At 48.2% G+C, this 24,460-nt stretch overlaps 1 protein-coding gene across 3 annotated transcripts in view; it reads left to right on the top strand.

Annotated features, from left to right (window-relative positions):
• The first annotated feature begins 1,387 nt into the window (after positions 1-1,387).
• Positions 1,388-24,460, top strand: part of SELENOI (selenoprotein I) — a 35,490-nt gene continuing 12,417 nt past the window's right edge. For 2 of the 3 annotated variants that reach the window (XM_026058022.1, XM_026058023.1), the window contains exons 1-6: positions 1,388-1,429; positions 18,064-18,132; positions 18,478-18,586; positions 20,560-20,634; positions 21,179-21,441; positions 23,268-23,376. In XM_026058022.1, coding sequence (XP_025913807.1) covers positions 1,415-1,429; positions 18,064-18,132; positions 18,478-18,586; positions 20,560-20,634; positions 21,179-21,441; positions 23,268-23,376 — 640 coding nt within the window. In that variant the 5' untranslated portion in view covers positions 1,388-1,414. Of the gene's footprint in view, positions 1,430-5,618; positions 5,706-18,063; positions 18,133-18,477; positions 18,587-20,559; positions 20,635-21,178; positions 21,442-23,267; positions 23,377-24,460 lie in introns of those variants that run through there. The other variant, XM_026058024.1, reaches the window with a different exon arrangement.

Genomic DNA, 24,460 nt, shown 5'->3' with positions numbered 1-24,460 from the left:
GGTAATGGTAACAACCTTTTGTAGCTGTGCTGGTCACCAGGATAGGGAGAATTTGCAGTTGTTCTGTTGAACGGGGCTGTTGGGTCAGCCTGGTGACTCAAGTGTCTGGGATTTCCCGCATCCCAGCCTTGTGGCAGGAGCATGGCCCAGTCCTAGGGGCTCCCCCTGCTCTGTTAGCTCAGGACCATATTGCTCCTGCTGCGTGGCTGCTCCATGCAGACAGTCCACTCCACAGAAACGTGCTGCAGGTCATCCTCATCTCCTAGCGTGAGCGTGCCAGGTCTGTGTCTCGTTCCAAAACGCTGGACCCCTTCAAAAGACGCTGCTGTAAATGCTAACAGGCTCTGCTGTATGTTGTGATTTAAATCCCTAGAGACTGGCTTTGGGCCAAAGCATGTGGCATTCTTAGTACAGGGGAGTACTGGTGTGTGTGGTGGAGGTGGGTGTATTTTTACCTCTCCCACACCAGCAGTGAAACTAAAATGGTTCATCTCACCTTCTCCTTGCTTTGCTCTTGTTCTAGTGTCAGTCACGTTGGGCCATGTTGCTGTCCTCCCTTCCGGGGGTTCCTGGGGTGTCATTTAAACCTGCAGGACAGTTAGGACAAGCCTGATGTGCTCAGGAAGCAAAGCAGACGAAGTGCCTTCTTGTATAGTCAGCTCACACTGTCAGCGCTGGTCTGGATCTCCTCCTAGAGTAGTGTGGAGGCAGGAGTGATCAGGGCTTGCTCTTGCCCTCCCTTTCTGCACCTGTAGCTGATGTACTGAAAATAAATGAACTTTGTAGTGTGGGTTTGATCAACATGACAGATTGCATGAGGTTCCCCGTAGAGGACAGATTGTATATGCATGCAGCAGTAAATTCTCAGYGTGTTTAGAAAGGCAGTGAAAGATGTATGTTTTGTGTGGGTGCTGGAAAAAAGGGTGAGGAGAACACACTCAGCTTTGAGCCKGCTCTCTTGAGCTGACTAATTTTGTCCTTGTGAAGACAATGCTCTTGCTTAAGGAGGGAGATTGTAGTGTGTTAAGCCTGTTTCCAGCAGTGCCTGAATGGTTCATGGTGTTGCTACCTTTCCTGGTGGTACCTGGGGAGCGAAGAGGGTCTCTTTGCTCTGGACATGGGGCATTTGCTTGGCCAACCACAGCAGGAACCTGTGGTGGTGACGGGAGTTGAACTTGGTAAGGTCCAAACAACCGCAGTGTCCTTCTCTCTTGTTTAACAGATACTAGCTACCTGGTCCCAGGTCATGGTCTTCCTGGAGACACCTCTGATGGAAACCACGTCTGAGTTGCATCTACTAACAGGACTCATTCCTGTTRGTAGGAAGTCTCATTCAGCATGCGTGGGCAACATGCTGCTTATTACTGCCAACTGCACACTGGCATTACACTTCCTAGCACTGGTTTGAGATGGCATGGTGCTGAAACTTGTAAGTAGGTGTCTTACGGAGGAATCACTCCCTGGTTGGCGCAACTGAATGAACGGAGGCCAATAAAGCTGTGTGTGCCCTAGAGGCATGAGTGCGGTCTTACTGGCAGAAGTAGCTTTGCTCGAGAGATTGTGGTTTTACTGAATCAATAGGAACTTTGATAAAGCAGACAGGTTCACCCTTAGTGCTCAAAGAGTGTCCTTCCTGGTGTATGCTGATACCTTGTCGTGCACTTGTCAGGGCTCTGTAATGCTGTCAGTGTAAGTACCTCTAGGTGAAAGCTCTTTGCTGAGGATTGCAATAAACTGTATTGAGAAAAGCAATTAATACTGACACAAGAGTCTGCTCTAGGGTTAATGAAACCCCAGATAGTCTCTCTGCAGTGCTCTCCTTCCTTGTTTGCTTAGAGAGGTTTTTTCCTTTGCTTTTATCGTCTTGAGAAAGTGGCTGATCTAGGCATGAATCTCTGATACTGGGTCACAGATTCCAGCCTGGCTTCAGACATTGTGAGACTTGGCCTACTGTGCCCTTTCCATGTCAYGAATGTATGAATCTAGATCCATTACTGCTCCATTGCTGAATACTAGCTGTTCTTACCCAGAAAACTTCTGTGACAGTGTAAGCTGTCGCCCCAAATGGATAGAGCAAGAAAGGTGYGGTGTGGGATGTATGGTGGTAGTAATACAAGATAAGAGAAGGGTAACTTATATGTTGGTGAGCTGCTTTCTCTGCCTCGTAGCCAAGGTGGGCTTGCATTAACCTTAGGGGAAGAAGTATTTCCTGAAATACACGGCAGCTGCGCAGGATGCCCCCTGAGAGTGTGGCTCACGTTACTGTAACCTGAATATGTACCCAAAGCCAGCATAGCTGGAAAGCAGCATAGGACAAGTGATTGCTCTTAGGTGAGACAAACCGAAAAGGTGAGGCATGGTTAGAACAACATCCTGAACAGGAACAATCTGTCAGTTCCTACTGCAGCTGTCTCTGCTGCCCTTGACGCTGCCTCTGTCTTTAATTTGGGCCTTCGTGTGGTAGCTCTCCAGGCCAACACACAATAGATTTGGAGGACAGCAAGCAACTTCTGGGTGAGGTGGAGGCGGCAACATGCATCCAAGGGGAGGAATGTATCGCTGCTCTTGAAGAGGAGCTGGTGTCCCTGGAGCCGATGGAACGGGAGCAGAAGAGCTTCGTGCAAGATGATCCACTGACAATTACAGCTCTGGCTGGTTTGTTCCTTGTGCTGCTGCCAGGAACGGGTATGGAAAGCGGCGAGTCAGGAGCTGCCAGATGGTTTTAGCTTTGTAGAGCGCACGTTTCTGCTGGCTGTGGGAGAAGTAGGTGTGCGCTCCTTCTGTCGCAGACCGGCTCAATTCCCGCTGGTGGGATTGTTGTACAGAGAACAGTCCTTTATCTGCTCTTGGAGAAATACTGAAGAGCTTGTCCGTGCAAGGAAGCTGTGCAGCAAAAAGTGCCGTGTTGTTGTAGCGCCTTTACTTATACCTCTGTAACTTCTTGTGTGAATACTCCTTCAGTAGGAGACCTTGCTATTCAGGTGTAGCTTACGTAGCTTTGGAGACAATTTAAATTTAACTAACCTAAAATGGGTTATTTAATTGGGATGGGCTTCTGTATTGGAATGAATACATCTGTTCTAACTAACGCATTGTACCCCTGTCTGGCTTAATTGTGATAAGGCTTCCCCATGCAGTGATGCTGTACTTGAGGTTTGTGTCTGGCTCCCTGACCAGTAAGTGTGTCTGTCTTGGCATTTCCACTGACTTGTCAGTTCAGCGCACATGGTTGATGTTTCTGGCAGGACAGAGTTCTTGATGTCAAAAATAAAACTCTTGTTTCGAAGCTGTAGAGCAGGATGCATGTGTTGGCCTTCAGAGGACATAAGCAAAACAGACTCTGTTACCATTCAGCGTTGAATGTCCTCTGCCAAAAAGGGTGTAGTCAGACACTGTTGTACAGGAGCATAAACCTTGCACTTGTATGCCAAAGGTCATACTCTGCTTCTTAGAAATCTGTCTGTTAGAAGGCGGATGTGTACAGGGAAACGGCCTCTTGTCATCCCTCTCGAGTATGCCTTGTCTCTTCTCCTCCCCAAGTCAGTTGATAGGAAGTCAGTTCCTGGCAGACTTCTGGACAGCTCTGTTCTATAAAATTATGGGAGGGGGGAGAATGAGACCATCTGGAACATTCACAGGGATTTCTGCCTGTTAAGTCTGCACCTGCATTGCTTTCTCTAGGAAGAAGACCCACCCCTTTCTTCCCTCCAGGCTGTCCTTAAGTCCTGTTTTCGCAGAGCAACACAAATAACTCTCCACTGTGCAAGTTCTCTGCCTCTCCTGAAATGCGGTGCCCAAAGCTGAGTGCGGTGTGTGAGCAGGAGCCTTGCCAGCACAGAGGAGAGTGGAAGGATGGCTTGTGTGTCTCATACAGCGCTCCTATTACTTGTGTTTGCATGTCTCAATGAGATGCGTGCTGCTTTCTGCAGCATCGTGACTCTTGTGACTCACTGCAGTGCATCGGGGAGGCTGTGCTTTTCAGTAACCAGCTGCCACACTACGGAGAGCAATTGCAGAAAGTGAGACTAACTGAGCGAAGGCCGAGCACTGCAACTTTAATGCATCCTGTCTGTTAGCCAGCTTCGCTGGTTTGTCCCTTTGGATTCCAGGCATGTGCCCTAAACTTCCTGCAGCTTTTTCTTGCCTTGTGTGGTCTGGGTCAATTGCAATTCTACTTCATTTTATTCAGCAATGCCATGTGCAGTCCTGCACCACAGTGGGGCCTTCCAGTGTGATGCAGTCGCTGATAACTATTCTTGGACCACATCCTACAGCCAGATGTACCCTCACTATATAAGCTGGATAAAACAGCCGCATAGAAGCAAAGGAAATCCTCATGCAATAACAGTGTTATGTAGGGAGGCTCTTGACACAGGTGTAATTGATCTCTGCTTGTGTGTTTTCCTCATCTTGTGAGCTGGGTAGAAGTGCAAGTAAAAGCCTTGGGACTGTTTCTGTGAGTGACTGGACCTCAGGCTTTCCTTAAGGGTATTTGTTATTTTAGCAAGTAATGATTTAAAGGAAACACCAGGAAAGAAGGAAGTTGGAGTGCTGCCCCTCACATGTGGCGTGAGAGGTATCGAGCTATTGTGTGCAAGGAAAGGTGATGACGCGTATCATATTTGGGTCCAAAGGGTGGAACAGACTGGTGTTTTGCCCCAAAGGCTTTGGGAGCGAACGTGAGTTCAGTAAGAAGGAGTGAACTGGGGTTTGGAAAGTGAGAGAGAGGGTCTTTTGTAGCAAAACTACGGGGCTCTGACATCCTTCCATTTCCACGTCCTGGCTTCTGAGCAGGAGGCCGTGATTGCTGCTCAAGGGTAGCATGCAATGAGCAGCAGCGTGAAGGAGGCTGCTGGCAGCCCACTCTTGCTCATAGCTGTTGTGAAAGTCTTTGTCGTGTTAACTGTGTGGGCAGTAAAACGAAGCCCTCTGGGTGTCTGGTGGCCTGAGAGCCTGGGAGAGGCTGGCAGTGCTTATGTGCTAGGTTTGAAAGTGTCCAGACTTGCTGCTCATCGCAGCTTCTCTCTGCAGTGACCCGTGCTGGGCTGAGGGCTTGGCTGGTTATCTTGGCTGGTTGTGAGGGCTGTGAGCTGGTGCCCTTCTCCCAGCACAGAGGCCCTTGGCAGATCCCAGCTCTCCTACTTGAGCTTTCCAGGTGCTCTTACCATGGCATCAGGCATATTGCTGCCCAGAGCAGCTGCTGCAGGACAGCTTTAGCAGTGAAGGGTGTATCTCCTGCTTTGCCTCGCGAAATGAAGGCTGTTTTCCAACCTCTTATTCCTGAGGGTAGGAAAAAAGGTCTTGTACTAGAATAGCTGTTTGGCTGAGAGTGTGTGAACCCTGGATCCCTGTGGAGGTTCACGCTTGGTGGACGTGGTTTGCAGTAGCGTCTGTCAAGCGTGGTTGTCCTGCAGTGTCGGATGAGACCTGAACTTGGTAAGCCTGATGTACTAAGTGTACACACAGGTCTCAAAAGATTAGACATCTAGTTTGAAGGATTGTGTGCATGTGTGCATAAACTGCCTGCTTCCCTGATGCTTTTCTCCTTTTTCCACACCCTCCCCCAGGTCAGAGCTCCTCAGGTCCTGCGCTGAGGCTGGGCTGTCAGCAGCGGGCAGGACCGGCCTGCAGAGCATGCCGGGCAATACGGATCCAAGTGTTGTGCGTGCATCACTCTTCAGCTGCTGATTGAGCAGATTCTATAGGTTTGTTAAACAAATAGCATGAAACAGAACTGCCAGTTCCAGACTGTCTGCTCTCTGTGCCTCTATCCCTGAGGAAGAGGGTGCTCTTCCCCTCTAACAGCCTCAAGAAATCTTCTTTCCTTCCGTGGGCTTTGGAAAATGCTTGCTGTCTCCTCAGCACTTCTGAACTTGCTGAGAGTAGCACACTTAAAACTACTGTGGAAAGCAAGGCTACAGATGCTACGCTGCAACAAGCAAATGGATGGAAGTTGTCTTCAGCAGGATGTTGTGGTTTTTTTGTTTTGTTTTGTTTTTGTTGTCTTCAGGCTTCTCAGGAAATATGAGTCCGTAAAGATACCTCTGCAGGGTTGGCTCCCCAGAGTGCTGGAAGATCAGTGTGTGTCAGTGACTCTTCAGACCAGTGGAAAAACAAGAAAACTGGTAGTGAAGCAGCAAAAAGGAAGGCTTTCTGATGTTAGCAGTGTGGATGTGAGGTTTGGGGCCGTGATGATAAAAGGCCACTCTTTGCCACCTCCAGACAAATAGTTTGCATTCTTCTTCAGGGTCCTTTAGGATGAAGGGTGTGGAGGAGGGGAAGCCTTTGAGCCTTGTTCTTGAATTGCTAACTCCTTCTCCAAAGGCTCCTTTAATTGCTCTGAAACAGAGAGGCTGTGTGTGTGTGCACGCTGYGGCTACCTTTAAGCAATGCAATGCTTTTTAAGTGCTGCTCAGGCTGCAGAGTGTTGCAGAGGATGCTGTAAGAAAGCCTGGAAGGCCTCCTAGATTTCATGACTTTTAAGACAAGCAGCTGTAGGATAGAGAGGGGGTTTCTTCTTTCTTCTCCTGTTCTTCAGTTAAATTCAAGGTTTGAACCTCTGCCCAGGTTAGTGTCTCCTGCAGCTCCTGTGGTCTGAAAACTGCCCAGCTGTCTTGGTTGGAGGAGACAGTAGCAGCACTTACAGATTAGCTGGAAACAGGCAGCTTGCCCCATGAGCCTTTGCTAAGCTTTTGCTCTGTGCTAAGAAATGAGATGAGAGTGAGAGATCTAGCTTCCTTTCTAGAAACACTTCTGACGTGTATTGTAAAGTTGTGATGAGCTGGTTCTTTCCCAGGACCTGGTCTGTGTGTGCCTACATCCCTTCATCTCGAGTAATCCTGTAAATGTTGCTAACAGCTTGGGGTGCTGTTTGCTACTGTCACAGGTCTGTTTTCTGGGCTTTATCTTCTGCTTTACAAGATTTTGAAGATGTCGAACTATGTTTTGGTGGGGGTTTCCCAGTCTCTCCATTTTTAGTCACTTAGTGGCTGTGGTTAGTACTGGAATCCCTTTGTGGTTAAAGATGTAGTGCTACTTCAGTGCACAGTGGGTCCTGCAGGGTTGCCTGGGAGGAACATCAAACCTCTGTGGGTTTTTGTATGAGAAGATGATTTGTCTGGGAATACTTAGCTTGGCTGTGTTCACTGCCAAACAGCAGATGCATCAGCGTGACTGTCAGGCAAAGGTTGCTCTTCTGTGTGGTGGCCCGTTGTAAAACTCATGGGCCAACAGTTGTGCTGCTGGCCAGCAATCTCTGCCTTTTTCTGGGGAGGGGAGCTGCCTTTGGCCTGTGCATTGCTGCTTAGTTTTAGGGGCTACAACAAAAAACACATAAAGGCCTGAACTGGGCAGCCTGTGGGTGCAATAGATGCAGCTAGTGGAGTCCTTGTCCTGTCCCGTAGTGGGAGCCCTCCCAGCTCTTCTCTTGTTGTGGAGGTGAAGGATGCAGCTCTTGTCCTGCCCAGCTGACTGCTACCCCCTTCTCTGCCTTTCTTCCATGCTGAGATGGGTTACTGCCCCTGGCTGGTGTTTGGGGACATCTCTTGCTAAAATCAGGTACCTTTTGCATGAGTGTGTGCAGTGGAGGAGTAGGAAGCAGAGCTGACTTCTCAGCAGTGTTTTGCTCTTCAGGTTCCCTTTTAAAAATCTGTCTCTTATCCAAAGCAAAAATGCAGAGTATCTAAGAAATCTTCGTGTGCACCTTCCATCTTTGCTGTCCTGCTTGGAGTCTGCTGTGATGGTTGCCTGTGTTTCTGTGCCCTTCTCTGTAGGAAGCAGGCAGCTGGCAGAGCACTCCTGGCTCTTTTGGGTTCTTCCTATCCATGTTGTCAGGGTCGACAAAAAAAACAATCTCAAAACTCCCAGCTACAAGGATGTGAAGAAGAAGAACTAGGTAAGGTGGGTGTCAGTAGTATCCAGGCTGATATATTTGGCTGTTTGAGTCCTTTGTGTGTGCTGGAGGAGCCTTCCTAGCCCTGTTGGAGAAGGGAAGGAGAGGCAAGGTTGGCACATCGTGTTCAGCAGAGAGCTGTGTTGCAGCTCTTCCTTGAGTGCTGGCCCAGTGTTGCAAGATGTGTAGAGTTACTGCTTTGCACAACAGCCTTAAATAGAGTGGGCTGTTTTCTACACGGATAAGTAGCTCTCTAGAAGTTAATTTTCCCCCATGTGCTCTGACAGCATGAACAGCGTGCTTTGTCTGGCAAGGAATGGATATTGGGAAATTACTGTAATGAACTTTGAGGGTTTATAGCTTCCCAAGGAGGCCTTGCTCGCTCTCAAGAGCGTATGGTGAAAAACATTCTTTTTCTCTTGTCAGGTAGAAGAAACTGATAAGATCAGAGTGTGTCTCGAGTCTCTTTAATTGGACCGAAAGTCTACTGTAACATTTATTGTTGAGTGTTGAATCATGGCTACAATGAACCCCATCATAAATGCCATTCTCTGCTAATTAGCAGTGAGTATCTGGCTTGGTGGAACTGTTTGGAAGAGAACCTGAGTCCATTACAGAAATTAAAGTATCACTTCCAGTGTCTGGCTCAGAAAATGGCTGCATTATTAGGGCTTGTATAATTGACTTGGCTTGCTGYGCTTTGTCTTGCACGAAGCAGGATGTTCGGGCTTATGAAGTAACACCTGTTTTTCTGTTTGTCTTAATTGCAAATTTCTTCTTTCAAGAGAGGATTGAGCGATATAGCTAGGTAGCAGTGCCTCACTCTCTGTAGTGGATTAGATGCTTTGGAAAAAAATGTTTTATTTGTTCCTTTCAGATAGGCTCTGCTGGAACTTGAAAAAGGGAATCTTCCCCCCTCCACCCCTGCAGTACCTTGCTTCATCTGTAATCATTTCCTAACGTGTGGGGGTTTGGGTTTTGCTTTGATAGGTATACCTAAAAGTTTGACTCGTTCTTTTTCTTGGTATTGTCATGAATTCTCTGTTCTTGCATGGCCTTGCATGCTTTCCTGGGGGAACCAAAAGGGATTGGTATCAAATGCAGCTCTGTGCTGGGTTCAGTGCACTTCTGCCCCAGCCTTGTGGCCATCTGAAGAGGAGGCTGAGGCTGCAGTCTTGTGAGTGTTTGCACCTCTCTGATGGCTCGCTGCCCCTGAAAGGGGAAGTCCAACCTGCAAGTGGCCAATTCACTAATCCAGCAGGAAACAGATTTTTTGGGTTATCCTTCTGCTAGGAACCTCAGGAGATCACAGGGTGGATGGTGGAAGTGTGCCTGGAGAAGCAGAGCAAGAGCAGGCACCTCCTCTTCTCCTCCCCTGCCACGTGGGCCGTCAGCTTGCTTAAAACKGTAGCAGGAGCCTTCTGGGAGAGCAAAACATCTTTCCTGGGTTTTGCTATCATGCTCTTGGTCTCCTCCCTTCTCCTTCCTTCAGTGCTATTAAAAGGCTGTTTCCCCCCTTTCCTGACTTGCAAACTGCCTGTTCAAGCTCTGATCCTTCCCATCAGATACTTCAGTCCTCTTGGACTGAGTCTGACACAGCTCTGGCAGGAGTAAGAAAGTCTCTTGGCTGTCATGACATTACTGTAACAGGTCTCCTGTTTGTGTGTGTCTTCCCCCCCCTCAGTCTTTCCTCTCCAGAGTTACTACTCCGATCCCTGGCTTCTYGCTCCAGAGGCTGGTCTCTGGCTTATCCTCCTCTAACTGCATCCCTGCCTTGGGCCCCTTAAGTTCTCCTTTCCCACTCCTGTGCTTGCCATCTGTGTATCCTTGCTGCAGCTGATCGCTTTGAACTGTAGCGGAAGCGATGGTGACCCATATTCATATATATTTAAAGCTCTCAGAGAGAGGGAGAGAGCACTCATGGGTGCAGCAGAAATTGGCAGGCTGCGCTCGTGGAGCAGCAAAGTGTGCAGAGCAGGCTCCCGTTACGCATCCAYGGGGAAACGTTTTCCCTCCACCCCCAGAGGTGGGATGGGGCTGGGACACAGCAGGAGGGTGGCTGCCTGCTCTGCCCYGCCACGGAGTGACACGGGTGCCAGCACGGAGCTGCAGCTGTCTGAAGGCGCTGGCTAGAGCTCAGATAGCCAAGGAGCAACTTGAGTGGGGCTCTGTTTTTGTAACCTGAGCTCCTGWGTCCACGGAGCGGCCACGGGCAGGACCGTTAATGAGCTGCTGTGCTGGAGAAAAAGACTCCCCCGCGGAGGGGGGCCAGGTTGGGGATGAGCCGGGCAGAGATGTGCTGCGTGTGAGCACTGGCTGGTGCTTTGTATCCAAGTGGGTTTTATCACTCCGCAGTACATCTGCTTTGAGGCATACTTGTCATCCCGATGAGCTCGTCCTGCGGCTGCTCCCTCTTGCCGGCGCAGGGCCGTTGCTGTGCCTTCTCCAGCCACCAAGCTCGCGGCCTCTTCRGCTGCCCTTGCCTGCAAGGAAGAATGAACTTCTCCCAATCGCTCGTCACCAGCAGTTTGCTGGAGGAGCGGTCCCATGTCTGTGTTTGCAGAAGATAGGGATAATCTCCCAGATGGTGCTGGGGAGAGCTGAGGCTCTGAACGTGACAGGGTGTTGGCAGAGAAGAAATCTTTTTTTTTTTTCCTCAACAAATTTACATCCTGTGGGGTTTGTGGAGCTGAAACAAAGCTTCTAGCTGGCGTAGTAGTTCTTGGGGGAGAGGGGCTTTGACCTGGGTGAAGTCCGCTGCCTGCTGTGTTTTGAAGCATCTCTTGATTGCTAGAGGTCTCAAACATTTACAGTAGGGAATGAAAAATGGGCAAGAGGAGGAAAGTGATGTGGGTATGGAGACTTGCAGTGTTTAGTGGTGTTTGAGGAATGCTGGCTGTTCAGACAGGTCTCGGCCTTCCCTTGGTGTCTCATTGCTCCGTGCGTCTCTCCCTGCTGCTGTGCAGGAGGCAGAAGGGGCATCCTTTACACCGTGTTTTTTTGTTGTTGTTGGCAAGCTGCTGTGAATGTGAAGCGCTGCTGCTCTTGGTGGGAGTAAAACCTGTTGGCTCTTGTGGTGATTGCAGATTTACCATTGTCAAAATACTTCATTGTCATGCCAGCTGAGAAATGACCTTAGAAAAGATMAACAGAACTCAAGTTAATAAGTACCATTAAAGCGCGACGCAGCTTTTAACACATCAGCAGTGCGTGGGCACAGTGCAAACGTGACTTGTTTGCACTGGCACGGCTCTGCTCGGCTGTGGTTGTCGGGGACTGTCGAGTTCACTGCCTCCAGGCTTGTCTCGGGCCTCATGGGAAAAYGTTCTTAGCCTTGTGCCTTCTTCGTACTTAGAGATTTATAGGAAACGGCCTTACAGACTTGCTGGAGCTGCGCTGCCGAGACTCCCTCTGCCCTGTTCCTGGTTGCAAGCGTTGGGAAGACCTGCAGGTGATGAAACACAGGCTCTCTGAGGGCTCGCGTCTGCGTAGCCTAGGCTGAAGTGCACCTGGCCCGAGTCCTGAGAGCGTCCTAGTTCTGTAAGCAAAACAGGCATACAAATAGGTCTTCAGCTGCTCTCTTCAGCTCTGTCCCATCTGTGGCTGTGGGTGTTTTTCCGCAGAAAGGATTATGTTCTCCTGGAATAAATACCGTTCATTCCTCAGTGGCCGTAATGCCACCAACCCCCCACCAGGGCCTGGACTCTCAAAATCCATTTGAATCAGGCAAGGAATGAGCGTGTGACTGTTTAACAAGTGGAAAATATGGTTTTCTGCGCTGTAGGCTTTCATCTCCGAGGAACCTTCCCCCTTTTCTTCTCACCCTTTCCCAAAAGGGAAGTGGCGCAGATCAGTGTTTGTAAATAGGAACATGTGCTGTGGGATAGAGCCAGGCTTTTAGACGTGAAGTAACTAGCAATGCCAGCCCTCTTCCGCTGGGTTTAGGCTGGCATCAGCCCTAATGCCTGGGCTCTGTCTTTGTGTTAAGTGAAGAGGTTTAGCCTRGGCAGCACCAGCGACGCGACTCGGTCTGCCACCAGCGCTGTCCCCCTCCCAGCCCGCCCCAGATCATTTTGGAAAGTTTGATATGTACACAGCACCCGTATAACAACCTTCTAGTCTGATTCTGGCTCCTGGTAACTGAATTACTTCAAAGCTGCATTATTTTTCTGGACAGGAAAGCTATTAGTAGAATCTGGGCTATAAATCTGTATTTTCCCACTTGGACACATAACTGGATCTTCCAGAGTTGTCCCGGTTGCATGATTAACATTTCTTCTAAGCTGTGTGAGCCACTCGTGTCTCTAAATCCCGTAACAGCGGGTCGGCTGGGTGCTGCTCCTGCAATGGCGCTGAAGCTGTCTGCTGTCCTGCTGGCTCATCCTATAGGCCCTTGCCAGGGTGCCGCAGCGCATGCGGGAGAAGGTGTTTCCCGTGGCAGGGCTCAGGCTTTGCTTTTGTAAGTATGTCTCAAAAACCTGTAGCTAGCTTGTACGGGCAAGGAAGAAGAGTAATTTATGCCATCCTTCAGCATGTACAGTGTGGGATTTCTGATCAGCTCCTGCGTAGCACTGTCGCTGTCTGAACAAGAATTGGTGGAGTGGGACTCCTTTGCCGAATTGATCCGATGCATTCAGCACGTGTGCATTTGCTGTTCCTTCCCCAAAGCTGCAGCCTCCCTTGGTTTGTAGCTGTGTCCGCTGTAGTCATTAGCTTGTGCAAAGAGCATGTAATAAATCGGTGCATCTTGGCTAGCTCAAGTGTCCAAGTAAAGAGTTTCAGTGTTAAATTGTACTGAAATTTAAAAAAAAAAAAAAAAAACCACTTTGTTAACAGCTTTTTCTGTGTGTAAGAATAGTTACCTTCATTTTAAAATGTTATCAAGCAGGGATGGAAGAGCCTTGCTGGGTGTGTGGCAGGCCTGTGAACCCGAGCTGAAGAAAGTCGCGGTGTGTAAGGATTTTTAAAAGCACGAGTTACCACTTCATTTGGAAAAAGTTCCCAAGGAGTGAACCTCCTTTTGGCCTTGATGGGATATATCCTGTTCACATGCTAACGCAGTCTGGCTTCGTGTGGCTCAGGGGTGTGTAGGGGAGAGCTGTCAAGGATGTGTAAGCTGGATGGATTCAGGTGGGATCTGTCTCTAAAGGGTGACAGGATGGAGCAAGCAGGGGTCTGAGCTGGCAGGACATTCTCTGTGCCATGCACTCTGGCTGTATCCTGCTTTTCCCTGCATTGAGGAAATGTCCCTCTCTGGGTGTCTTTATATAAATCTGGGGTGGTGTCTCTGTTCTTAAACTGCCCTTTGGGCAGGGAACACGTCCCGTGGCTGTCCTGGCATGGACAGGGCACAAGAGAGGCTGCCGTTGCACAATGCAAATGGCGAGACTGTCACTGCAAAGTTGGCTCTGCCCTTCTCTAAGGGAGTTTAAAACCGAATCCTCAGGAGACTGTCTGGGTTAGGCTGGCTCCTTCCTGCAATCATTAGAAGAAGTGGTATCTGTGTGTGTGTGATGCTATTTTAGAGCAGGCTCCGTTACAAATGTCTGTTTGCTTTGGGAAGGAGATTCTGGAGTATGTGAAATTCTTTCCCTGCACTCATACCTTTCATTTGACCTTCTCTCCCTGAAAATGAGGGAGAAGTCAGCCCTAATTGATGGCAGTCATTAGCCATGTTAGAAAACTGGCTTGGAGAAGACTACTAGTTGCATGCATTAGTCACTAGATCAAGGTGTAGAGATAAAAAATGGAAAAGATGGTGCTAATTTGCAGCAAGGATGAGGTGACTGAATGATAGAGTTGGTGCTGTGGCAAGCTAAAACTCTACTATGTTTACAGCCTTGAGAGTATTTCATCAGAACAACTGAACCAGCTGAGCAGGAGACAAACTTTGCAGGTATACAGGCCATTCTTCAACCTGTTGCTGTAATGGGCTGTTGTGCTTCTTTTTTAGCTTTGCTTCAAGGCACAAAATTTTTAGGAAAGAAACTAGAATGTGAAAGACTTTAAAAATAAATAAAAAGGAGCTATGCTAAGGAAAGTAGCATGTTGCTTTAAACTGTGTCTGAGTTTACTTCCAGAGCTCTAGTGGCTCCTGATAATACTTGAAGGTAATGTTTGGGCTAGACTGACCAGCTAATGCGGTTGGATTAATTCCGTCAGCTGGGAACCGTCTGGAGCTCCGAGATGGATGCAATCGCTGCGAGATGCGGGGAGGCAGGGATTAACACGGTAGACCCTATTGCACGTGTCTGGAAACCAGACAGTCTCTCTGCTTGCAGGTTCTGTTTCACGCTACTTCCAAGCGACAGAGTGAAGCATCCCTTCCTTATATATAAATGGAGAGAGCAAAGTGTATGGCAACAGGTAGATTGAGACAGAGTCCCTAGGAAGGAAGCCAGGTGAAGAGCAGTCACAGGGAGCCTAGGTGTGCAGCGTGTTTTTAAGTTTTGTAACTGAAAATGCCTGGCGAGTTGTTGGTATTCCTGCTGCGAGCGGCTGTTCTGTGCTGTCAGTCGGGGCGAGCAGCCTTCCAGCCCGGTTCCTGGCTCCCCAGGAGCGCCGTTCCCTTGGCGTGGCAGGCAGGCCTGTGCTGCAGCCAGCTGCAGCTCTGTCCTTCTGATTTATTGGTGTCCCCTGAGCTGGCAAAGCACTTGCCCTCTTTGCTCAGCAGGCGAAGATGTGTGCCTCCGGCAGACTGGCTGACGGCGAGGTTGTCGTATCAGCGAACCTCTGCAAAAGGGCTTCCTCCTCCCCCTGAGAGATGGGTCGTTCAGGGGCTTTGAGTTCTGTATGCAAGACAGGAACGTGTGTGACCGTGGGGAAAAGGTGCTTATTGCCTGTTATCCCCATCTTCCAAACATGGGAGGGGGGAAGGAGGGGAAAGCTGCCCACAACATGGACTTGGGGAAACTTCACGGAAGTACCTTAGTAACGTATGCATATAAACTTCGAAGTACTTCTTCTGGCTTGCTCCAAATGCGCCATTTGGTTTCTCATTCCGGGCTGTTATGGAGATAATGAGATTTAATTGGTCTCCAGATCTCCTCCTCCCCTAAACATGAGTTCAAATCTTATTATCTTGCAAAGCATTTGGAATTCTGTCTTTCAAAATTGCATTAAGCTGGGATGGAAATTCCTCATGGTTTAAACCTCATCTCTGTAAAGCTTTAGAGTTCAGGGTTTCGCTCTGGCATTGCAACTGTGCAGCTCCTACAGACTTACTGGCACAGTGAGATTGGAATGGGCAAATAAGCAGTGTTCAGCTAACACATAGTGTGACAATATGGGAGGATCCATCACAGGGATGACAGAGAAGATCTGCAGGGGGGAGATAAAGAAATGTCTGCCAAGGATGGGATTCAACACAATTGGGGATGTGAGAATAAAATGTTAAAAATGCTGTAATGATTGGGGGAAAAAAAAGTAGGTGGGCTTTCTTCCACCCGTTTGTTGAAAGATCGCGCTGCAGGCTTGTGTTCAGAGCTGCAAGCAACAGATCTGGCATTAATGAAGCCCTATGTGAATGCCTCTTTCGCAGATCTTTAGAAGAGTAGGCATGTTCTGCTTCTTCAAGCACCTCAGCCCCAAAACAAGTTAGCAGGGGCTCCCCACTGCCCTGAGAGACTGCTCTTAGTCTGTACGCTTGGAGCATGAACTTCCTTGTGTGCAGCTGGCTGGATCTGGTGCCGTTTCCTCACGTGAGCATGTCTTCTGTGGGCTGTAGCTTTTCCCTTTCCCATGACAGCAATCTGGAATGACAACTCTTTCTTTCTTCCCAACTTCAGAAACGAGCAAAATGTCCTTTTTGCTCCCGAGGAATGGGATTTCCATGGGATTTCCAATGAAGGAGTGGAGAATAGAGGAAGGGACAAGCTGTTGACTAAGAGATACTGGTTAGTGGTTCAAGGTCTTGGGGTGGGTGGGGATCTGTAGTTGCATCATCTCTGCTGATGTGTCGTCTTTTAACAATCCAAGGAATTTCTCTTTATCTCAGTGAGTGCATAGGTTACACCTGTGGCTCTGCGGGAGAGGTGGAGGCTTTGATTGCTCTCAGCAACACTGCTCTTAAGCTTTCCCCTGGGATTTGATCATAGTGTGGGGTGAAGGTAGGGACCAATGTCTGATGTGGTGGAAGAGTTGTGCAAGTGTTGTGTCTCGGCGTCCTGGCTGTTGGGCTTGTTGTTCAAGAGTGAGTGGGTGCCTGAGGTTTCTGTGCTTGGCGCTGAGCATGTGAGCGGAGGAATCTTACAGCTTATGAAATTTTTCTTGGGACTCTATCAAACTGTTACTTGGAGAAGATGACTTTAGACAAGATAATCTCTGCTAGTAAATGGCCATGAGATAGAAGACAGATAAGTTTGTGGTGCTCTTCAGAGCCAGTGATGTGAAATTTTAACTTTCTAAATGGAAACCGTTCTGTGGCTTGTCTGGATCTTGTATTTGTTTTGTTGTTGTTTGGTTGTCTTTTTTCCTCTCCCCTCCCCTCAAATGACCAAAAATCTTTGGGGCGGGGGGCAAGAACTCCTGCTCCCCACTTCCCAAGAAGAGTGGCGGCCTCTGCAGAAATCTTGGCTCCTTAATTAAAAGGAGCCCTTCTGATCAGTGCTCTAAGAGCAGTCCTGCATAAGATACCCAAGGGCATCTTGATGTTCACTTGCCAGTTGTCTCCCTCTGGAAACGTGAGCTCCAGTTCCCAGCCCTGCTGGAGTGCAGAACTGGGAATGGACTGGGAATGAGATGCTGATGCTTTGAAGCAGAGGTCCACTGACATGTTAAACTACTCTGTCTTTATGTAATAAAAGTAATGGTGTGGGTCCTACCTGCAAACAGTGAACGCAAAACCTGCCTAAGGAAAAATCTTCCTGTTGGGTTCTTTAGCCTCTTGTATTCCAGCTGCCTCTATTTAAGGACAGAGAAAAGAAGTTGCTGTCTTAACCTTTTCTCACCCTGTGAGCACTTCTGCGGCATTTGGCTGTTTTGTTTTCCCCTCTGTAGTATCAGGTGTGACTTGAGACAAATGCTGAAATCCGTGGCCCATCCCACCACGGCCTCTTTGTGTTCCCTTGCCTGCTCCGATTTCAGTCCCCACCTGCTGTGGTGAGGTTGAGAGTTGAGCTGGGAGTCCTACACTGTGCGGTGCCAATGAACCAACCCAGCCTGCGCCTGTCTCACTGCATCGGGAAGCTGCTATCTGTACTTCTCCCGTGTTTTTAATGCTGAATGGCCCCTGCATTTTAAACTATGATGGCATATGTAGGATTTGGAGGCAGTCATGCATGGGTTGCATAGTGGTGTAGTAGTTTATATGGCATTTTGAAGTATCCACAGATCCTGTGGGACAAGGGATTGGGGTGCTGGAAGAGTCCTTTTATTTACCCTCCAGCTCGCAATGAAACATTGGGTCCGCCCTGGATCTGGGATTTGAACATCTCCTCTTTTCCCCTTTGTTTGAGCTTGTGTTGTGCAGCAATGTTGTAGGTTCTTCTGTTTTTAAAGTAGGGGCTTGTTACTTAAGGACCATGTAAATATCTTCCATCTTTCTGAAAGTAGCAAGTCTCCTCCAAGTGACTGAATGTAAATGAAATAGTGATAGCTGCCATCTTCATGGGCTTAATCCGTGACCAAAACGAGCAAGCTGTTGCCCAGGACCTCTGGGAGCAGTCACTGGTTGTGTTTGAATTGCTCAGAGCTCGGTGCAGAAATGTGTCCCTCTAGCCCTGGCCCCCTCAAGCAATTACTGACCTGTCAGTCAATGGGGATGGAGAGTTCCCGCTGGAGGGTTGGCTGCAAAGGAGGTGACATGTCCTCAAGCCTCTTCCTGCCTGTCCTGTAAACAAAACCTTCCGAAAAATTAGTGGTGGGTATGTTTCCTGTGCTTCTTGCTTGGCAGCATGGCTGCTCCTTGCGGAGGGGAGCAAGGGTATGCAGATGTAAGACGTGTCTCTGAGGTCTGCGTGTTAGGGTTAGTGGCCTGCGTTGCTGGACTTAGAAGACACTTTGGGGATTGTTCCGCATCCTCCCTAGTACAATTCCATCCCTGACTCAAGTGTTTTTGCAGTGCCAGGGCTCGGGTAACAAGTATCCCCAGGGTAAGCTTGATATGCAGGAACTGTGCCTTCTTGCAAGATTTATTGGAGCCTTAACTGCTGTTTTTTCTCTCTCGTTCCCAGTACAGCGCCGTGGACAGCAACCCCCTGTCTCTGTACGTCATGCATCCGTTCTGGAACACGATAGTGAAGGTGAGACCTCATGTGCCGTGTGAGTGGGGATAGCAAAACTCTGGTCTCTGCAAAGTCTTTTGCACAAAACACTGTCAGCTGAAAGGATCTGCTTTGGTGGAAAGGACCTGTTCGGTTTGTGGTGTGACTAATGCAAAGGGTGCGGTCTTCCAGATCGCAGCCTGCGCAGAGCTCGTTGCATCATAGCCTAAAGCTTTTTGTTGCTCTGCAATAAGTCAGATGTGACTAAGCAGCGTTTTCTAACGCCCGTGATTGTAACCAGGCTTCTGCCATGGCCAAGAGCAGCGTCTAGTCCTTATTACATGTGTTAATGAGTTCACGTGTTCTTTTGCTGATTTCCCATAGATCTTCCCTACCTGGCTGGCCCCAAATCTGATAACGTTTTCTGGCTTCCTGCTGCTTGTCTTCAACTTCTTCCTCATGGCATACTTCGACCCTGACTTTTATGCTTCTGGTAAGGCTGCCTGTTTCTGTTTGGATGTAAAGCATTGGAGTGGTAAAATCTCTTAACTTCTCTACTGCCACTGCCGGTGCTCGCTGATTAGCCTTGTTAATCTGGGCATTCCCAGAGCCAGGTGGCTGTGTCAGAGGAAGGACAGTTTGAAGAATTGAGAATGAAAGTTGCTGGGCTTCATGCCAGACTTGCCCAAATACGACACCTTCCTTCTAGCTGCTGGGTGGATGTGTGCCTGGCTGGGGGTATGTGGGTAAGGGAGGAGGAAATAGCCAAACTTTTCTGAGTAGGAAGCAGCTCTGTTTTCAGAGTTAAGAACCTAATGCTCTCATTTTAAAACCAAACAGTATGCAGTGTGAAACTGCTTTCCTGAAAGTCAGCAAATAGAGCTTTGTTTGTATCCCAGCTAATTTCCCCCTTGCAAAAACAAGCCAGCACCATGTTCAAACTAACAAAGACAGAACCCCCTATCTCTGTTTTAACATTTTGCATATTGCAAGGATGCACACAACTTTTTTTTAACTGCATGCTTTAAAAACTTCATCTTGCCTTTTTGTTGGATTCAGAACAGCAGAGATTGACTAAGAGAGTGGAAATTGCACTGCGCTCCCCAAGTACTCTCCATCCGTTCTCTCCCCTGCCCCCCAAGGGTTGAAGGTTTGGTTGTGTTTCCCCCCCTTGTGGAGATGTCTGAGAATTATCATGCCGTATTAATTTTTTCCTTGTCGCTTACTGATGTCTTAATTTCTGTATTTTTCTCTCCCCTTCCCCCTGCCGGGTTTAGTTTAGGTCTCAGAAGAGTTTGCTCAGTTCTTTTAGAACTGGGCCAATCATCAAAACACAATTCAGTGTGGAAAAATACTGGTTTCTTGGGATTGACTTTGTCTGTAGGTAGACAGGTACTATTATTAATACACCAGGCTTTCAAAAACTTGAGTGGCACCAGTGGTCCTGTTAGTTAAGTTTCGGACCATTTTTTGGTCTGTGAGCCGTATGTAGCAATGTTGACAATAGCTCAAGGAAGAAAGCTCAGTGTAAGGATCCCTGGAAGGTCAGATGTCCAGAAACTTTGGCTCTGCCAGAGGCACAGCAGAACAAACTCATGCTTTTATGTACGTTACACATGTCCTACCTGGAGAAAAAGCACTTCTTTTGCTGAGGAGGCCTCCAGAGGCTTGTACTTTCCCTCCTTGTTGGACAGTTTCGTAGATTTGAGATGCTTTGCAGCGTCTGTGAGTAGTTTTGCTGGAAAGGCGCCTTTATGCTGCTCTAAGGAAACACGAGGCACCCTTATGTGGAATCATTGTTCCTCCTAGAAGACCTCCACGTGCCTCCCTGTGAGGCTGCTGCAAAGAGTCTGTGTCTCTTCTTGCTTTTTTTTTTTTTTTTAAATGCAAACTTTTGGCTCCTAGAGTTGCAGAAAGCTAAGCTGGCTAGCTGTCAAAACGATGCTGAAGGAAGAGGTGATATTCTGAAGAGAACTGTTTTGATCAGCAGGATGCAGGCTGGAGACTGGGAAGGCATTCCCTGCGTGTCTGAGAAGAAGGGTGTAGTCACTTGTCCAGCAGAGTTGCTCTGCTCGATGTTGGCTCTATTAGCAAGTGATGGAGGATAGTCCAGTCTGCATGCACTTTCCTGTCATGCATTTGGACTACAGTTGCTAGCTGCCGTCACTAGGTCTTTGATCCTATGACTTTGGGGAAGTGGGAAGAGAGGAGAAGTAGGTCCTGGAAAATGAAGTCCTATGACTCCTGTTCTCACTGACCTGCTTTCACGTTATTCACCTGATTTCACCAGGTTTCATACTGCCATTGCGTCCTGGGAAGCTAATGTCTCGTTTTCACTGTTTCAGTTGTGCGAGTGCTTTGTATTGGTGAGCCGCTGGTCCTTGTTGCTGTGCCTCTGGTGCCAAAACAAACCTACTGAAAGTACATACTGAGCTGTCCTGTCTTGGGTCTTTCTGATCTCTGCAGCTCCTGATCACCAGCACGTTCCAAGTGGAGTGTGGGTCGTTGTGGGTCTCCTCAACTTCATGGCCTATACGTTAGGTAAGACTTTATCTAGTCGCAATCGATTGGGGGGCAGTTTGTGATGTGTCAGTCATCTGTTCTTGCTGCACTTGTGTGTCGTCTTATCTCCGTGCCTATTGAGAAACTCTTTGATTCTGGGCTTCTGCCATGCCCTGATTTAATTGTTGCTTGGGCTACTAGAGCAGTTTCCAGAAGTTATTTTGCAAAGTGGATGGAAGCAAGTTGGCTCAGAGCAAGGGATGCAAAAGGCACATGCTGGAACTGGCTTTGAGATGATTTGTGAAATTCTGGCTCTGGACAATGTTAAATATAATCTTAACCTGTAAATAAGACTTTCCTCCTATTCTACTTCTTGGTTGTAAGGAGAGGGGAAGGAAAAAAGGAGAGAGGAGGGGAAAAAAAAACAACCCCCAAACCAGAAAAAACACACTCCCCATAGAGGATGGAGGCAGTGGAAGCTGGTGTTCACTCCCTGTGATAACTTCAGCAGCTGTGAGCAGGCCCATTGCTCTGCATGGGGATTTCCAGTGCAACTCCATATTTCTCTTTACTTTCTTTCCAGATGGTGTTGATGGGAAACAAGCTCGCCGGACCAACTCCAGCACACCACTGGGAGAGCTCTTTGATCATGGCCTGGACAGCTGGGCATGCGTGTACTTTGTTGTGACAGTCTACTCCACCTTTGGACGGGGCTCCACGGGCGTCAGTGTCTTCGTTCTGTACCTCCTCTTATGGGTGGTCTTGTTTTCATTCATCCTCTCCCACTGGGAGAAATATAACACAGGGATTCTCTTCCTTCCCTGGGGATATGACATCAGCCAGGTGGTAAGTACATGTCACAGCCACTTCTCTACTTCAACAGAAGAAATTTGATAAACTGCAAGCATGTCTGGCTAATATCGCCCACTGAAGTGTCTGAGAGATGCATGTAGCTCTGTTATGTGTCTAAAACCTTGTAAATCAGTCACTGCAATGCTGTCTGGATGTGAGTGTGCTCTGCCTGTGTCAAGGCGTCGTGGAGGAGCACTTTCTGAGCCACATGCCTGATGTGCACCAGGTTGAGCAGCTCAGCACTGGGAACCCTCTCAAAGGTGAGGCACTGAGTCCTTTGCATGCAGAATGGAGCAGGCTCCTTGCATGCCTTTGAGTTCCAGTTGCTTTAATGAGCAAGTGTCATGTGGCCTTAAATCCAGCTTCTCAAAAACAAAGTCCAGGGAGGTTTATGTGGTACGGTGTGGCTTTTTCTGTTATGAGTAGCTTTTGTGCTTTCTTTTGGACTTTCTGTACTAGTGGGAAAGAAATTAGCCTTGAAAAATGGATATTGACTTGGATTTCCTGTGCCTGGTTTCTGTCTGCTGTGCTAAGGTTTCATGCGTTAGCTACTTGAATTGTTGCTCTAGTTTCCTACACTGCATCAGTGTGGGTACATTGAAGTCCAAGAAGTTTGAGGTGCCTTTCTGCACTAGCAGGATGTGTGTCAAAATGCAGCTGAGTAACTAACTGGCATGTTGATCACTCTCTGCCTGGATCAAAGGTTCCTCCAGGAGGTGCTGCTCTGTCTGTACCGTGGTAACTGGATGGTGGATGTTAAGACTTTTATTAACAACGATGAATTCTTTGGTATGTCAGCATGACCTTCTATCATTAAGGATTTCTGAGAAGGAAACTCCTTCGGAAGAGTTCATCAGAACTGAGATGCAGTTCTGTATGAGTAAAATTCACCTTTACTGCTTGAAACTGTCTTTCCTAGCCAGTGTGTAGTCTTACAGCACTAAGCAGTGCACAATATTTGTCTCCTGACTTATCAGATCCTGGATGAGAAATGCAAAAATTTGGAAGGAGAGTGACCAGGTGCAGCAGTATTAATTGCAGTAACAATCTTTACAAGTAAAAGGAGGCCTTTAGCTGGTCTCCTCTGACTAGCTATATTCTGACCCCTTTCTCCAGAAGCATGGCTAAACCCTAAAGCTTTTGGATCTCTGACCTCCACAGGAAGGTGGAGGGTTGAGGACTAAGGTACCCTGCAGTGTGTTTCACTCAAGTTCAGGACTACTATTACTATTAAACTAAAAAGCATGCCTTGTTATAACGTTGTGGGTTTTTTGTTTGTTTTTTTTTTGTTTTTTTCCATATTGCTTCAACAGACAGGTATAAGAAAGGGTCCCTGAACAAACCCTCCAAGGCTGTAGTTTACTCCTAGAAAGTGTATCAGAGTTGGTCATTGCAACTTGTAGTATAAAACCTGTCTCTTGTTTTAAGCATCTTGTGAATTCAAGCTGTGCAAGGGCATCTTTGCTCATGCTGTGCGGAACAGCCTTTGCGCTTGCTTTCCTCTCACTAGAAGAACATGATGACCTATGTAGTTTTCAGCAGCTCAGCTACTACGTTTTTATTAGACTTTTATTAGACTTAGTCTTGTAGCACAAGGTTGTTTTGGGTGGGGTGTTTTGGTTTTTGTTTTGTGTGGTTTTCCCCCCACCTTCCCTGCAATGCTGGTGGGGATAAACGAACACTGTGTAGTTTAAAGTGTACTGGGAGAGCTGCGTTTCCCTGAAGCTACCTGGCAGGCCTGTTCGCTCTGCCAAGTCCCATGCCACCAGACTCGTCCGTCTGGTTACTCACGCCTGCTTCTGTTCTGTGTTTTCTTTCAGACCATTTCAATCGTCTACATAGTGACAGCCATTGTGGGAGTTGAGGCCTGGTATGCACCTTTCCTGTTTAATTTCTTATATAGAGACCTATTCACTGCAATGATTATTGGTAAGAAACTCCATGTTGAAGCCTGTCTTTTAAACACCAACTTTTACCCAAACTGAATGTCTGAATTATTTTATAATGCTGTTCTGTTTGCTCTAATGAAAGTTCTTGTAGGCTGTTAATGAATTGATTAATCGGGATGTTCTTGCAGCCTGCCCTTTGATTGTTCTGCCTAATTAATTGGCAGAAGTTAACTAGCCCTGGTGTACCTGGGTCTGTGTTGATTGAAAGATAAGGAAATACTGTGTATATTGGGATCATGCCTTTGGATTTATTTTGTGCTAATCCCAAGGGTGGAAGTGCATGCTGCTGCTCCAGGGATTAGCCCGGTGCCGCGTAGCTGGGGTTAAGGTGCTGTGCAGACAGGCATGAAACGGTTCCTTGCCTGGAGCGGCGTAGCTGGATTTGAGCCTGAGCAAATGAGAGCTGCTGAGGGTTAAGCTAGAGCTGACAAAGTGATGCGACTTCTGCTCTAGGCTGGGCTTGCCTGCCCGGCTGGGAGGCTGCTGGAGCTGAGACCTGGCCCGCGGGTGGTAAATATGAGGCTCCCTCGAGTCTGGGATCTGCGAGCGTGTGAATGCATGTCTCCTCTGAATACCCATGTGGGTGGAAAAAGGAGTTGCCTGTGTGCAGGAACATCAGGTGTCATGTTGTCCAGGGGAAGCACAGCTTCTTTTCGGGAAGAGTTGCAAGGTTTTTAGACTATGCAGTAGTGCAGACCTGCCCACGGTGGGCATGCCTGCGTGCAGGTTGGTGCATGATTTTGGGGACCGCTCGTGCTGTTTGCACAGGGCGATTGGTTTGCTGCTTGAGGCTCTGTCCAGCTGAGCAACCTCCGCCAAGGTAGTGCTGGCAGGAGAGCCTGGCCGCGTCTTGTCCTGCAGCGCAGACCTGGCAATGGCCTTGGGCAGGCTGCGCTTGTGGAGCAGGACCAGAGCCCAAAGGATGCAGCTGGGAGCCCGGGGCTGTTGCAGGGAGGAAAGTTTTAGCTGAAGAGGTGGGAAAATGCACCCTCCTTTCTGGAAATCCTGCCTTCCACTCACCCATCCAAAAATTAAATAAAAGGGTGTGCAACCTTCCTCCAGAA

Source organism: Apteryx rowi, unplaced genomic scaffold, assembly GCF_003343035.1.
Source record: "Apteryx rowi isolate R43461 unplaced genomic scaffold, aptRow1 scaffold_1419, whole genome shotgun sequence".
NCBI lineage: Eukaryota > Metazoa > Chordata > Aves > Apterygiformes > Apterygidae > Apteryx > Apteryx rowi.
The sequence above is the reverse complement of the archived record's forward strand: the minus strand, read 5'-3'. Positions and strand labels throughout refer to the sequence as shown.